The sequence below is a fragment of the Bombina bombina genome, chromosome 2 (genome assembly GCF_027579735.1).
Source record: "Bombina bombina isolate aBomBom1 chromosome 2, aBomBom1.pri, whole genome shotgun sequence".
NCBI lineage: Eukaryota > Metazoa > Chordata > Amphibia > Anura > Bombinatoridae > Bombina > Bombina bombina.
In genome coordinates this window covers 729321692-729334747 of record NC_069500.1, presented here as the reverse complement: position 1 = coordinate 729334747, position 13056 = coordinate 729321692, and the positions used below count along the sequence as shown (strand labels likewise).

Here is a 13056-nt window from a genome sequence, read left to right as displayed (position 1 = left end):
AATAAAAAAAACTACAGTTAAACACTAAAAAACTCTAAGCCATCTCCGTGGAGATGTTGCCTGTACAACGGCAAAGAGAATGACTGGGGTAGGCGGAGCCTAGGAGGGATCATGTGACCAGCTTTGCTGGGCTCTTTGCCATTTCCTGTTGGGGAAGAGAATATCCCACAAGTAAGGATGACGCCGTGGACCGGACACACCTATGTTGGAGAAATGTAACGTTTTTTTTTTAATTTGATCGCATTTGGCGGTGAAATGGTGGCATGAAATATACCAAAATTGGCCTAGATCAATACTTGGGGTTGTCTACTACACTAAAGCTAAAATTATCCCTAAAAGCTCCCTACTTGCTCCATGATTAACCCCTTCACTGCTGGGCATAATACACGTGTAGTGCGCAGTGGCATTTAGCAGCCTTCTAATTACTAAAAAGCAACGCCAAAGCCATATATGTCTGCTATTTCTGAACAAAGGGGATCCCAGAGAAGAATTTACAACCATTTAAGCCATAATTGCACAAGCTGTTTGTTTGTAAATAATTTCAGTAAGAAACCAAAAGTTTGTGAAAAAATTAGTAATAAAGTGAATGATTTTTTGTATTTAATCGCATTTGGCGGTGAAATGGTGGCATGAAATATACCAAAATGGGCCTAGATGAATACTTTGGGATGTCTACTAAAAAAAAATATATACATGTCAATGAATATTCAGAGATTCCTGAAAGATATTAGTGTTCTAATGTAACTAGCGCTAATTTTGAAAAATAATGGTTTGGAAATAGCAAAGTGCTACTTATACTTATTGCCCTATAACTTACAAAAAAAGCAAAGAACATGTAAACATTGGGTATTTCTAAACTCAGGACAAAATTTAGAAACTATTTAGCACGGGTGTTTTTTGGTGGTTGTAGATGTGTAACAGATTTTGGGGGTCAAAGTTAGAAAAAGTGTGTTTTTTTTCAATTTTTTCCTCATATTTTATAATTTATTTTATAGTAAATTATAAGATATGATGAAAATAATGGTATCTTTAGAAAGTCCATTTAATGGCGAGAAAAACGGTATATAATATGTGTTGGTCCCAAACAGCAGACAGAAAATGGAAAAGTGCTGTGGTCATTAAGGGGTTAATGAGTGGCCGGCTTGTCGTTTCAACATGGCGTGAACATATTTTCTGTAGTCAGTGCGTCCAAGAGACTATTGAAGGCAATAGCTCATGTCAAACTTGTGGTGATCTGCTGACTTCTAAACTCTGTCATCTCATCTATATATGAAACTCACAGTAGTTCAAATTATTTTTCTACATTTGCTCTCCATTCTGACTTTTGCAAGACTATTAATTTAAATCAATTTTAAGCTTAAAATAAACGACTTTCATATCATTAAGTGGACTTGTTATTTTTATATACTACGTTGCTTTTAAATACATGAAACAATGAGAAAACATTAAAAGTAATTTAAGAGGTAGTCTTTGTCAAGCTTAATAATAGGTGGTTACATTGTTACATTTTATACAGTCTAAATTCCTTTCAGCTTTTCCCTAATCAGGCAGGTGGCTCAGCCAATTCTTTTTTTAGGCTTTTTCAAGAATGATCTATCAAATTGGTGGAATTATTTTGTAAGAGCATGTAATTTTAAGCAACTTTATTTTCCATTATTTTCTTGGTACCTATTTTAATTTATGCTTAGTAGCTGGCTCATCACCTGGGTAGCGCTTGCTGATTGGTGGCTACATTTAGACACCAATCAGAAAGTGCTACCCAGGTGCTGAACCAAAAATGGGCCAGCTCCTATGCTTACATTCTAGTTTTTTTTAAATAAAAGTTAGGAAGAGAACAAAGAAAAATTGGTAATAGGAGTAAATTAGAAAGGTTGCTTAAAATTGCATGTTCTATCTGAATCAAACATTTAATCTTGACTAGACTATTCCTTTAAAGAGGCATTAAACACAATTTAACCTTGGTTAATTCCAAGCCTCCCTCTAGTCGTGGGTGCCGCCATGTTGAAATCTGGCTTTCATTAAATATTGATGCCGACATGTTTTCACTTGTGCAACAACTATCTTTCAGATACCTGTAGTGAGACCCAGGTTCCAAAATGGTGGCATCCATAATTAGAGGTTCATAGAATGTATTTTGTGTTTAGTGTCTCTTTAATAAACTTGAATGCAGTAAACCGTGGTGGCATAATGACTTCAAACGTGTTTGCAGAGATAGCTAAACTGTTTGCGGACTAAAATTGATTTTTTTTTGTCAATAAAACACGTGAAGATTGGAATATGCCAAACTGTCAACAGCTAGAATATATGGAAGAGGCCCTTAAAAGAATAAAAAGGAATGGAACCACTACAACATTTTTGCATACCTAAAAATGAAATCTACTACAGTATAAACCAATCAAATCATTCAAGTAAAAGTAAAGTTTTAGTAAAATAATGTCCTTTTTTCTAAAACTCAAATGTACGACAAGAAAAACCAAATCAATTAAAACCGTGTTTGTTCTTATTTTAATTTTGCAATCAAACGATTAAATTAATGCATTTTTAGAACACTGTCTCAAAGTTTTGTAAAACACAATTTTTCTTTACAGGAATTAGTTGTTTCACTTTTTCCATGAGTCAAAATGGTCCTTAGATATAAAAATGTAATTTGGACTTTCAGAAAAAAAAAATACAAATCCTGCCGGATATATTTTTCTAATAAAACAGAACAAATAATTTTGCCAAAATGAATTGCTCTAAAATTTGTACACTTCAATGAAATAAACCAAAAATATCCGATAAGACATAAATTAGTTTGTAGAAGTTGTTTGCACATTTTTTTTTTTTTTGGGGGGGGGGGGGGGGGGGATTACCAACCCCCTTTCCCTCCTTTCTTTTTCTTTTGTTGTTGCTTCTTTTTTGTACCAACAGCACCAATCGGCTTTTGATGTCTGGGGGGAACGACATTGCTAGAAGATGATGAAGTTGCTCCAGGTGCTGCCACTCCAGGCCGGGGAGATGTAGGTGGGCTGCCTGCTGTTTTACTAGCATCACTTGCAGATTGCAAAATATATAGAAGAAAGGTGTTAGTTTACACATTATGTTTGTAGAAAATGATAAAAGCTTACGGAACATGTCAATTCATAAACTGTAATCATACAATTATTTAGGTGTGTAACTCTGTAGCTTCATGGATATACTAGTATAACTATGTATAGACACTAAGAAGCATCACTAATGATAAACTCGACAGAAACTGATAGTTATTAAAAAGGGTGAAAACTAAATTTAGCCAATATTTACACAAAGAAATCTGGTCACCTACAAACAACTTTCTACTAAGAAAATGGTGTAGTCCTGTGTACAAAAAAGTATGAACTTCAGTTATCGACAATAACAGAAAATTAAAAAATAATATATATAAATATAAAAAAAAATCTCAAACGTACAATTCAGCAGTTGCAGCAGCTGTTGCTCCCTGTGTTCCTTTACCAATCTGGTCCTTCTTTTTACCCTTCTTCCTTCCTCGGTAATACGACCGTTCTCGCATTGGCAGCCAACGTTCAGGATCTGGAGTAACTTTGGGGTCATAATTCTTGGGTAGTTTACCTATTCAACACCACAACACAGAACAAAAGATGTAGTTCGTTAGAGTGTTGCAGCAGAAATCTTGGTTTACTTAAAGGGGTATTAACCCCAAACCACCTTCTTTTGCGATTCAGACAGAGCATATCATTTTAAAAAAAGTTTCTAATTTACTTCTTTTATCAGATTTACTTTATTCCTGTGATATTCTGTGTTGTAGAAATACCTAGGTAGGCATCGGAAACACTACGTGGCAGGAAATAGTGCTGCCATCTACTGCTCTTGCAAATGGATACAATACTTGTAAAACTGCTGCCATATAGTGCTCCAGAAATGGGATGGCTCCTAAGCATACGTCCCTGCTTTTCAACAAAAGACACCAAGAAAAAAAAAGAAGAAATTATAATAGAAGTAAATTAGAAAGTTGTTTAAAATCTCATGGTTTATCTGAATATCTGAAAAATGTTGGGTTTTATATGCCTTTAACACATGAACTCTATCAAAGAAACATATTTGCTACTGTGAAGCTTAAATTTAAATTACATCGTAAACTTTCTTCTGAACACACACAAACAAGCATGACAAGCTTGCCAAGAATTAATATGAACCCCTTAACGACCAGCACAGTACCCTGCTCTCCTAGGCCTTTTTCTTCCGTTATCTTGCTAACAGTGGCGAGATTGAACTTGTGGGGCATGCGGAAATAATGCAGAGAGACCAATGCAGATAAACACGCTGCTTCCCTCTCTGCATCAGGTAGCAGTGGTGTCTATCGTTAGTGGCGTGGAAGGGGCAGGTGGGTGGGACCGCTACACTGCTGAGAAAATTCCAAACTGAGAGCAAGAGGGAGAGAGAGAGGTGGGTCCTAGAGTGGAGAGGTGGAATTTTGACTACAGAAATGTTTTAAGTTAAAAAAAAAAAGAGATAAATGTAGAGAGGAGGGAGGGTTAGAGAGCTTTTTGGGAGGGGTCAGGTAGGTGGGAAGGTAAGGAGGTAAATCCTTAACTGCAGAAGAGAGGTCTAAAACTTTGGCAGACTGTCAGCCAGTACCTAAGATGGTGGTGACCAGTGGGGGGTGAGGGAGGGAAGAGAGCTGTTTAGGAAAGATCAGGTAGGGATCAGGGGCTGGGAGGGATCAGGTGAGAAGGTAATCTACACTACAGCTAAACTTAACCTTACAAGCTACCCGATTAACCCCTTAAATGCCATGAATTTCAGAGGTGTGGAGCGCAGCTGCAATTAGCTGCCTTCAAATTACTAAAAAGCAATGGCAAAGCCATGCATGTCTGCTATTTCTGGGATCCCAGAGAAGCATTTACATCCATTTGTGTTATGACTGCACAAGTGGTATGGAAATTTCAGTGAGAACTCCAAAGTTTGTGAAAAAGTAAACTTTTTTTTTTTTTTTTTAAATATAATCGCATTTTGCAGCAAAATGGTGGCATGAAATATACCAAAATGGGCTTAGATCAATACCTAGGGTGGTTGTCTACTAAATAAATATACATATATTATATCTCATAATTTATGTAAGAACTTAACTGATAAATTCATTTCTTTCATATTGGCATGAGTTCATGAGCTAGTGACGTATAGGATAGAAATACTCGAGATGTGGAAGACCACAGAAGAGTCACTAGAGAGGGAGGGATAAAATAAAAACAGCTATTACCGCTGAAAAAAATTAAATCCACACACAAAAAAAAAAATAAGTCTCTCATAAATTGCACATAAATTTCAAGAAAAAAACCCCTTAAATCATAAGCAGAAGAATCAAACTGAGACAGCTGCCTGAAGAACTTTTCTACCAAAGACTGCTTCAGAAGAAGCAAATACATAAAAAATGGTACAATTTTGTAAATGTATGTAAAGAAGACAAAGTTGCTGCTTTGCAAATCTGATCAACCAAAGCTTCATTCTTAAAAGCTCAAGAAGTGGCGACTGATCTAGAATGAGATGTAATTCTCTGAGGCAGAGATTGCCCTGCCTCCAAATAAGCCTTGTGAATCAAAAGCTTTAACCAAAATGCCAAAGAAATGGCAGAGGCTTTCTGACCTTTCCTATGACCAGAAAAAACAAACAACAAATAGACTAGAACGCTTCCTGAAATCTTTAGTAGCTTCAACATAATATTTCAAAGCTCTTACAACATCCAAAGAATGTAAAGATCTTTCAAGAGTATTCCTAGGATTAGGACACAAAGAAGGAACAACAATTTAACTACTAATGTTGTTAGAATTCATAACCTTAGGAAGAAATTTAAATGAAGTCCACAAAACAGCCTTATCCTGATGGAAAATCAGAAAAGGAGACTCACAAGAGAGCAGATAATTCAGAAACTCTTCTAGCTGAAGAGATAGCCAAAAGGAACAATACCTTCCAAGAAAGTAGTTTAATATCCAGAGAATGCATAGGCTCAAACGGAGGCCTGCAAAGCCCTTAAAACCCAATTAAGACTCAGAGGAGGAGAAATTGACTTAACAGGCTTGATACGAACCAAAGCCTGAACAAAACAGTGAATGTCAGGAAGATTAGCAATCTTTCTATGAAATAAAACAGAAAGAGCAGAGATCTGTCCCTTCAAAGTACTTGCAGACAAACCTTTATCCAAACCAAAAAGAACACCATAAAATATAGGTTTTCCAAACCTGATAATAAAGCTTCCTTGAAACAGACTTACAAGCCTGTGGCAATGTATTAATCATTGAGTGAGAGAAACCTCTATGACCAAGCTTTCAATTTCCATACCTTCAAATTTAGTGATTTGAGATCCTGATGGAAAAATGGCCATTGAGACAGAAGGTCTGGTTTTGATGGAAGTGGTCAAGGTTGGCAACTTGACATCCGGACATGATCCGCAAACCAAAATCTGTGAGGCCATGCTGGTGCTATAAGAAACACGTGATTGTTCCATTATGATCTTGGAGATCACCCTTGGAAGAAGAACTAGAGGCGGAAAGATATAAGCAGGTTGGTAAAACCAAGGAACTGCTAACGCATCCACCATCTCCGCCTGAGGAACCCTGGACCTGGAAAGATACCTGTGAAGTTTCTTGTTTAGATGGGACGCCATCAGAGCTATTTCTGGACATCTGTACAATCTGACAAAATACATCTGGATGGAGAGACCACTCCCCTGGATGTAAAGTCTAACGGCTGAGATAATCCGCTTCCCAATTGTCCCCGGGATATGTATTGCAGAAATTAGACAGGAGTTGAATTCTGCCCAAGAAAGTATTTGAGATACTTCTTTCATCGTTAAAGGACTGAGAGTCTCACCCTGATGATTGACATATGCCACAGTTGTGATATTGTCTGTCTGAAAACGAATGAATGATTCTCTCTTTAGTAGAGGCCAAGCCTGAAAAGCCCTTAAAATAGCACAGAGTTCTAAAATATTGATTGGTAACCTCGCCTCTTGAGGATTCCAAACCCCTTGTGCTGTGAGACCCCCAGACAGCTCCCCAACCTGTGAGAGAGACTTGCATCTGTTGAAATCACAGTCCAGGAAGGACAAAGAAAGAATGCCCCCTGAACAATAAGATGATGGTTTAACCACCAAGTCAGAGAGAGCTGAATGTTGGGATTTAAGAATATTAATTGTGATATCTGAGTATAATCCCTGCACCATTGATTCAGCATGCAAAGCTACAGAGGTCTCATATGAAAACGAGCAAAGGGGATCATGTCCAATGCTGCAGTCACGAGACCTAAAACTTCCATGCACATAGCCACTGAAGGGAATGATCGAGACTGAAGGTTTCGACAGGCAGAAACCAAATTCATTCATCTCTGGTCTGTTAAAAGAACACTGAACCCAAATTTTTTCTTTTGTGATTCAGATAGAGCAAGCAATTTTAAGCAACTTTCTAATTTACTCCTATTATCAATTTTTCTTCATTCTCTTGCTATCTTTATTTGAAAAAGAAGGCATCAAGGCTTTTTTGGTTTAGATCTGGACAGCACTTTTTTTTTATTGGTGGATGAATTTATCCATCAATCAGCAAGAACAACCCAGGTTGTTCACCAAAAATGGGCCGGCATCTAAACTTACATTCTTGCATTTCAAATAAAGATAACAAGAGAATGAAGACAATTTGATAATAGGAGCAAATTATAAAGTTGCTTAAAAATTCATGCTCTATCTGAATCACGAAAAATAAAAATTTGGGTTCAGTGTCCCTTTAAAGACAGGGTCATGGACACTGAATCTATCTGGAAACCTAAAAAGGTGACCCTTATCTGAGGAATCAAGAAACTCTTTGGTAAATTGATCCGCCAACCATGTTTTTGACGAAACAACACAAGTTGATTTGTGTGAGATTCTGCTAAATGAAAATATTGAGCCAGTACCAAGATATCATCCAAATAAGAAAACACCGTAATACCCTGCTCTCTGATTACAGATAGAAGGGCACCTAGAACCTTGGAAAATATTCTTGGAGCTGTCGCTAGGCCAAATGGAAGAGCGACAAATTGGTAATGCTTGTCTAGAAAAGAGAATCTCAGAAACCGATAGTGGTCTGGATGAATCGGAATGTGAAGATATGCATCCTTCAAGTCTATTTTGGATATATAATGACCTTGCCGAACTAAAGGCAGAATAGTCCTTATAGTCACCATCTTAAACGTTGGGACCCTTACAAAGCTATTAAAATAAATTCAGATCCAGAACTGGTCTGAATAAATTTTCCTTCTTTGGGACAAGAAGTGGAACTAGTACAATTACCCCTGAAAGCTCCAGATCCGAAACACACTTCAGAAAGGCCTGAGCTTTCACATGATTTGTTGGAATGTGAGAGAGAAAACAACCTTCTCACAGGAGGTCTTATTCTGAAACCTATTCGATACCCCTGAGAGACAATATTCTGAATCCAATGATTCTGAATGGAACCTGCCCAAACGTCTTGAAATAATTTCAATCTGCCCCCCACCAGTAGAACTGGATTGAGGGCCACACCTTTATGCAGTTTTGGGGGCTGGCTTTGGTTTCTTAAAAGGCTTGAATTTATTCCAACTTGAAGATGGCTTCCAATTGGAGTCAGAGTCCTTAGGGGAATGAGTGTTTTTTTGTTCTCTATTCTGAAGAAAGGAACGAAACCGATTAGAAGCTCTAGTTTTACCCTTAGATTTTTTAAGCCTAGAAGAAGGAACAAAATAAGTACCAGGCTTAGACCATTCCTTAGCAATCACATCAGAAATAGCATCAGGAACAGGAAAAACCTCAGGAGTAATATAAACAGAATTTAAACGTTTACTGGATTTGTTATCAAGAGAACCAGACTCCTCAATATCCAAAGTAATCAATACTTCTTTCAACAAAGAACGAATATACTCAATGTTAAAAAGATAAGTTGATTTATCAATGTCAATGTCTGAAGCAGGATCTTCTGAGTCGGAGAGATCCTCATCAGAAGTAGATATCTCAGTATATTGTCGGTCATTACAAAAATCATCAGTATCATGAGAAGTTTTAAAAGACCTTTTACGTTTATTAGAAGGTGAAATAGCAGACATAGCCTTCTGTATCGCATCAGCAATATAATTTTTCATATCAACAGGGATATCATGTACATTAGATGTTGAAGGAACAACAGATACTGCACTAGTACTAATAGAAACATTTTCTGCATGCAAAAGCTTATCATGACAACTGTTACATACTACAGCCGGAGATATAACCTCAGCTAGCTTACAACAGATACAATTAGCTTTGGTAGAACTGTGTTCAGGCAGCAGGGTTCCTACAGCAGCTTCTGAGTCAGATTGTGATATCTTGTAAAATGTAAAAGAAAAAAAGAAAATTTAACAAAAAAAATCTAATTTCCTCATATAGCAGTTTGCATAGGCCACTGAGCATAAAAAAGGCAAGGAGCATATAGAAAGTGGGGTAAAATAAAAAAAAAATGTTGGCGCCAAGTATGACACATGACACAAAAGGAAGTATAATTTTTTTTTGGAGCCAACAAAAACATCCGGAAATGACAACTCGCTTCATAATAGACACAACTTCGCGCCAAACAACCTGGTGTAATCTAAGACGCAGGAAATGACAAACTTGCAAATTCTTGCGCCAAGAATGACACAATAAACAGCAGCATTTTGGCGCCATCACAAGCCTAAATTTGCCCATGAATTTTAAAGAAACAAGTCAAACTGGAAAAAAGCCTAAACCCCAGGTAAGAAAATATTAAAAAAAAAAAAAAAAAAAAAAAAAAACTTCCTAAAACAGGATTCCTATACTGAAACTGCTAAACTGCAAAGGGAAATATACATAGACCTGACTCATGGCAAATATAAGTAAACATATATAAATACATAAAGCGCCAAACATAGCAGAAAAGTGTCTTAAATAATGATACATACTTACCGAAAGACACCCATCCACATATAGCAGATAGCCAAACCAGTACTGAAACTATATATTGTCGATCTGAAAAGGGAGGTAGGATATGAATCCCTACGGCCGATAACAGAGAACCCTTGAAAAGATTTTCCACGAGAGAGACCATAAAAATCAATAGGCGATACTCTCTTCACATCCCTCTGACAAACACTGTACTCAGAGGAACTAGGCTTCAGAATGCTTAGAAGCGCTTATCATAGAATAATAATAAAAAAAAAAAATCAACCACAAACTTACTTCACCACCTCCATAGGAGGCAAAGTTTGTAAAACCGGGTTGTGCGTGTTGTGGTGGGAGGTGTATTTATAGGCATTTTGAGGTTTTGGAAACTTTGCCCCTCCTGGAAGGATTGTATATCCCATACACGTCACTAGCTCATGGACTCTTGCCAATTACATGAAAGAAATATAGTTTTGAAGTTTTAGACTGAAATGCCCAGTCAACACCAGAATTTTTGTTATTTAAAAAGTAAATCCCTTTATTACTCATTCCCCAGTTTTGCATAACCAACACTGTTATATTAATACACTTTTTACTTCTCTGACTAACTTGTATCTAAGCATCTTCTGAACGCCCCTAATCACATGACTTTTAGTTATCTATTCACTTGCATTTTAGCCAATTAGTGCAGTGTCTGCCACTAGCCATGTGTGTGATCACAATGTTATCTATATGACCTACATGAGCTAGCTCTCCCCTGCTGTGAAAAGCAAATAAAATAGAGGCGGCCTTCAAGGTCTAAGAAATTAGCATATGAGCCTTTCTATGATTGCTTTCAACTAAAATACCAAGACAACAAAGCAAAATTCTTGATAAAAGTAAATTGGAAAGTTGTTTAAAATTACATGCCCTATTTGAAAAATGAAAGTTTTTTTGGACTTTACTGTCCCTTTAAGGGGTTAATAACCAAAGTTAAAAAAAGAAAAAAAAAAATTTATGCTTACCTGATAAATTTATTTCTCTTGTAGTGTATCCAGTCCACGGATCATTCATTACTTATGGAATATATTCTCCTTCCCAACAGGAAGTTGCAAGAGTCCACCCACAGCAAAGTTGCTATATAGCTCCTCCCCTAACTGCCATATTCAGTCATTCGACCGAAAACATGCAGAGAAAGGAAAAACCATAGGGTGCAGTGGTGACTGTAGTTCAAATGAAAAAATTACCTGCCTTAAAGTGACAGGGCGGGCCGTGGACTGGATACACTACAAGAGAAATAAATTTATCAGGTAAGCATAAATTATGTTTTCTCTTGTTAAGTGTATCCAGTCCACGGATCATCCATTACTTATGGAATACCAATACCAAAGCTAAAGTACACGGATGATGGGAGGGACAAGGCAGGTACTTAAACGGAAGTTACCACTGCCTGTAAAAAAACCCTTTCTCCCAAAAATAGCCTCCGAAGAAGCAAGGTATCAAATTTGTTAAATTTGAAAAAGTATGAAGCGCAGACCAAGACTCCGTCTTGTAAATCTGTTCAACAGAAGCCACATTTAAAAAAGGCCCAAGTGAAAACCACAGCTCTAGTAGAATGAGCTGCAATCCCTTCAGGAGGCTGCAGTCCAGCAGTCTCATAAGCTAAATGAATTATGCTTTTTAACCAAAAAGACAGAGAGGCTGCTGAAGTCTTTTGACCTCTCCTCTGTCCAGAATAGACAACAAACAAGGTGAACGTTTGATGAAAACTGTAGTAGCTTGTAAGTAAAACATTAAAGCACAAACCACGTCCAATATTGTGTAATAGACGTTCCTTCTTTGAGGAAGGATTAGGATACAAGCATGGAACAACTATCTCTTGAGTGATGTTCTTGTTAGATACCACCTTAGGAAAAAACCCAGGTTGGTATGCAGGACTACCTTATCCGTACGAAGGACCAGATAAGGAGAATCACATTGTAACACAGATAACTTGGAGACTCTACGAGTCGAGGAAATAGCTACCCAAAAGGAACTTTCCAAGATAAAGATTGATATCTATGGAACAAAAAAGGTTCAAACGGAACTTCATGAAGAGCCTTAAGAACCAGGTTTAAGCTCCATGGTGGAGCAACAGTTTTAAACACAGGCTTGGATCTAACCAAAGCCTGACCAAATGCCTGAACGTCTAGAATACCTGCCAGACGCAGGTGCAAAAAAAATTAAAAATAGACAGAGTAAAAATCTGTCCCTTTTAAGGAATTAGCTGACAACCCTTTTCTCAAAAACATCTTGGAGAAAAGATAATATCCTGGGAATCCAGGCTTTACTCCATGAGTAACCCTTGGATTCATAACAATCAGATATTTACACCATATCTATGTTCAATTTTCCTAGAGACAGGCTTTCATGTCTGTATTAAGGTATCAATGACTGACTCGGAGAAGCCATGCTTTGATAACATCAAGCGTTCAGTCTCCAGGCAGTCCATCTCAGATTGATTCTATTTAGATGGTTGAAAGGACCCTGAGGTAGAGGGACCTGTCTCAGAAGCAGAGACCGTGATGGAAAGGATGGCATGTCCACCAGATCTGCATACCAGGTCCTGCGTAGCTACGCAGGCGCTGTCAAAAACACCAAAGCCCTCTCCTGCTTTGTCTTGACCTCCAAAGGAAATCCCACTCCCCCGGAAGAAAAGTCTGACGACTTAGAAAATCCACCTCCCAGTTCTCAACACCTGGGATATGGATAGCTGATAGACAAGAGTGAGTCTCTGTCTGTCCAGTGAATTATTGTAAGACTTCTAACATCACTAGGGAACTTCTGTTGCCCCTTGATGGCTGATGTAAGCCACAGTCGTGTATATTGTCCGACTGAGTATGATGTACCTCAGAGTTGCTAACTGAGGCCAAGTCTGAAGAGTATGGAATATCACTCCCAGAATATTTATTAGAAGGAGGGTCTCCTCCTAAGTCCACTATCCCTGAGCCTTCAGGGAGTTCCAGACTGCATCCCAACCTAAAAGGCTGGCATCCATTGTAACAATTGTCCCATCTGACCTGCGGAAGGTCATACCCTTGGACAGATGGACCCGACAGTCACCAGAGAAGAGAATCTCTGGTCTCTTGGTCCAGGTTCAACAGGGGGACAAATCTGTGTAATCCCCG

The 13056-nt window shown here is 37.8% G+C and overlaps 1 protein-coding gene across 1 annotated transcript in view; it reads right to left on the bottom strand.

The window, feature by feature from the left end:
* Window positions 1-2482: 2482 nt before the first annotated feature.
* The window catches only part of SRP72 (signal recognition particle 72), a 130413-nt gene continuing 119839 nt past the window's right edge, over window positions 2483-13056 (bottom strand). The window contains exons 19-20 of the mRNA XM_053700023.1: window positions 3429-3588; window positions 2483-3032 (exon numbers count right to left, since the gene is read on the bottom strand). Of these exons, the coding sequence (XP_053555998.1) occupies window positions 2849-3032; window positions 3429-3588 (344 nt within the window). The 3' untranslated portion in view covers window positions 2483-2848. The remainder of the gene's footprint in view (window positions 3033-3428; window positions 3589-13056) is intronic.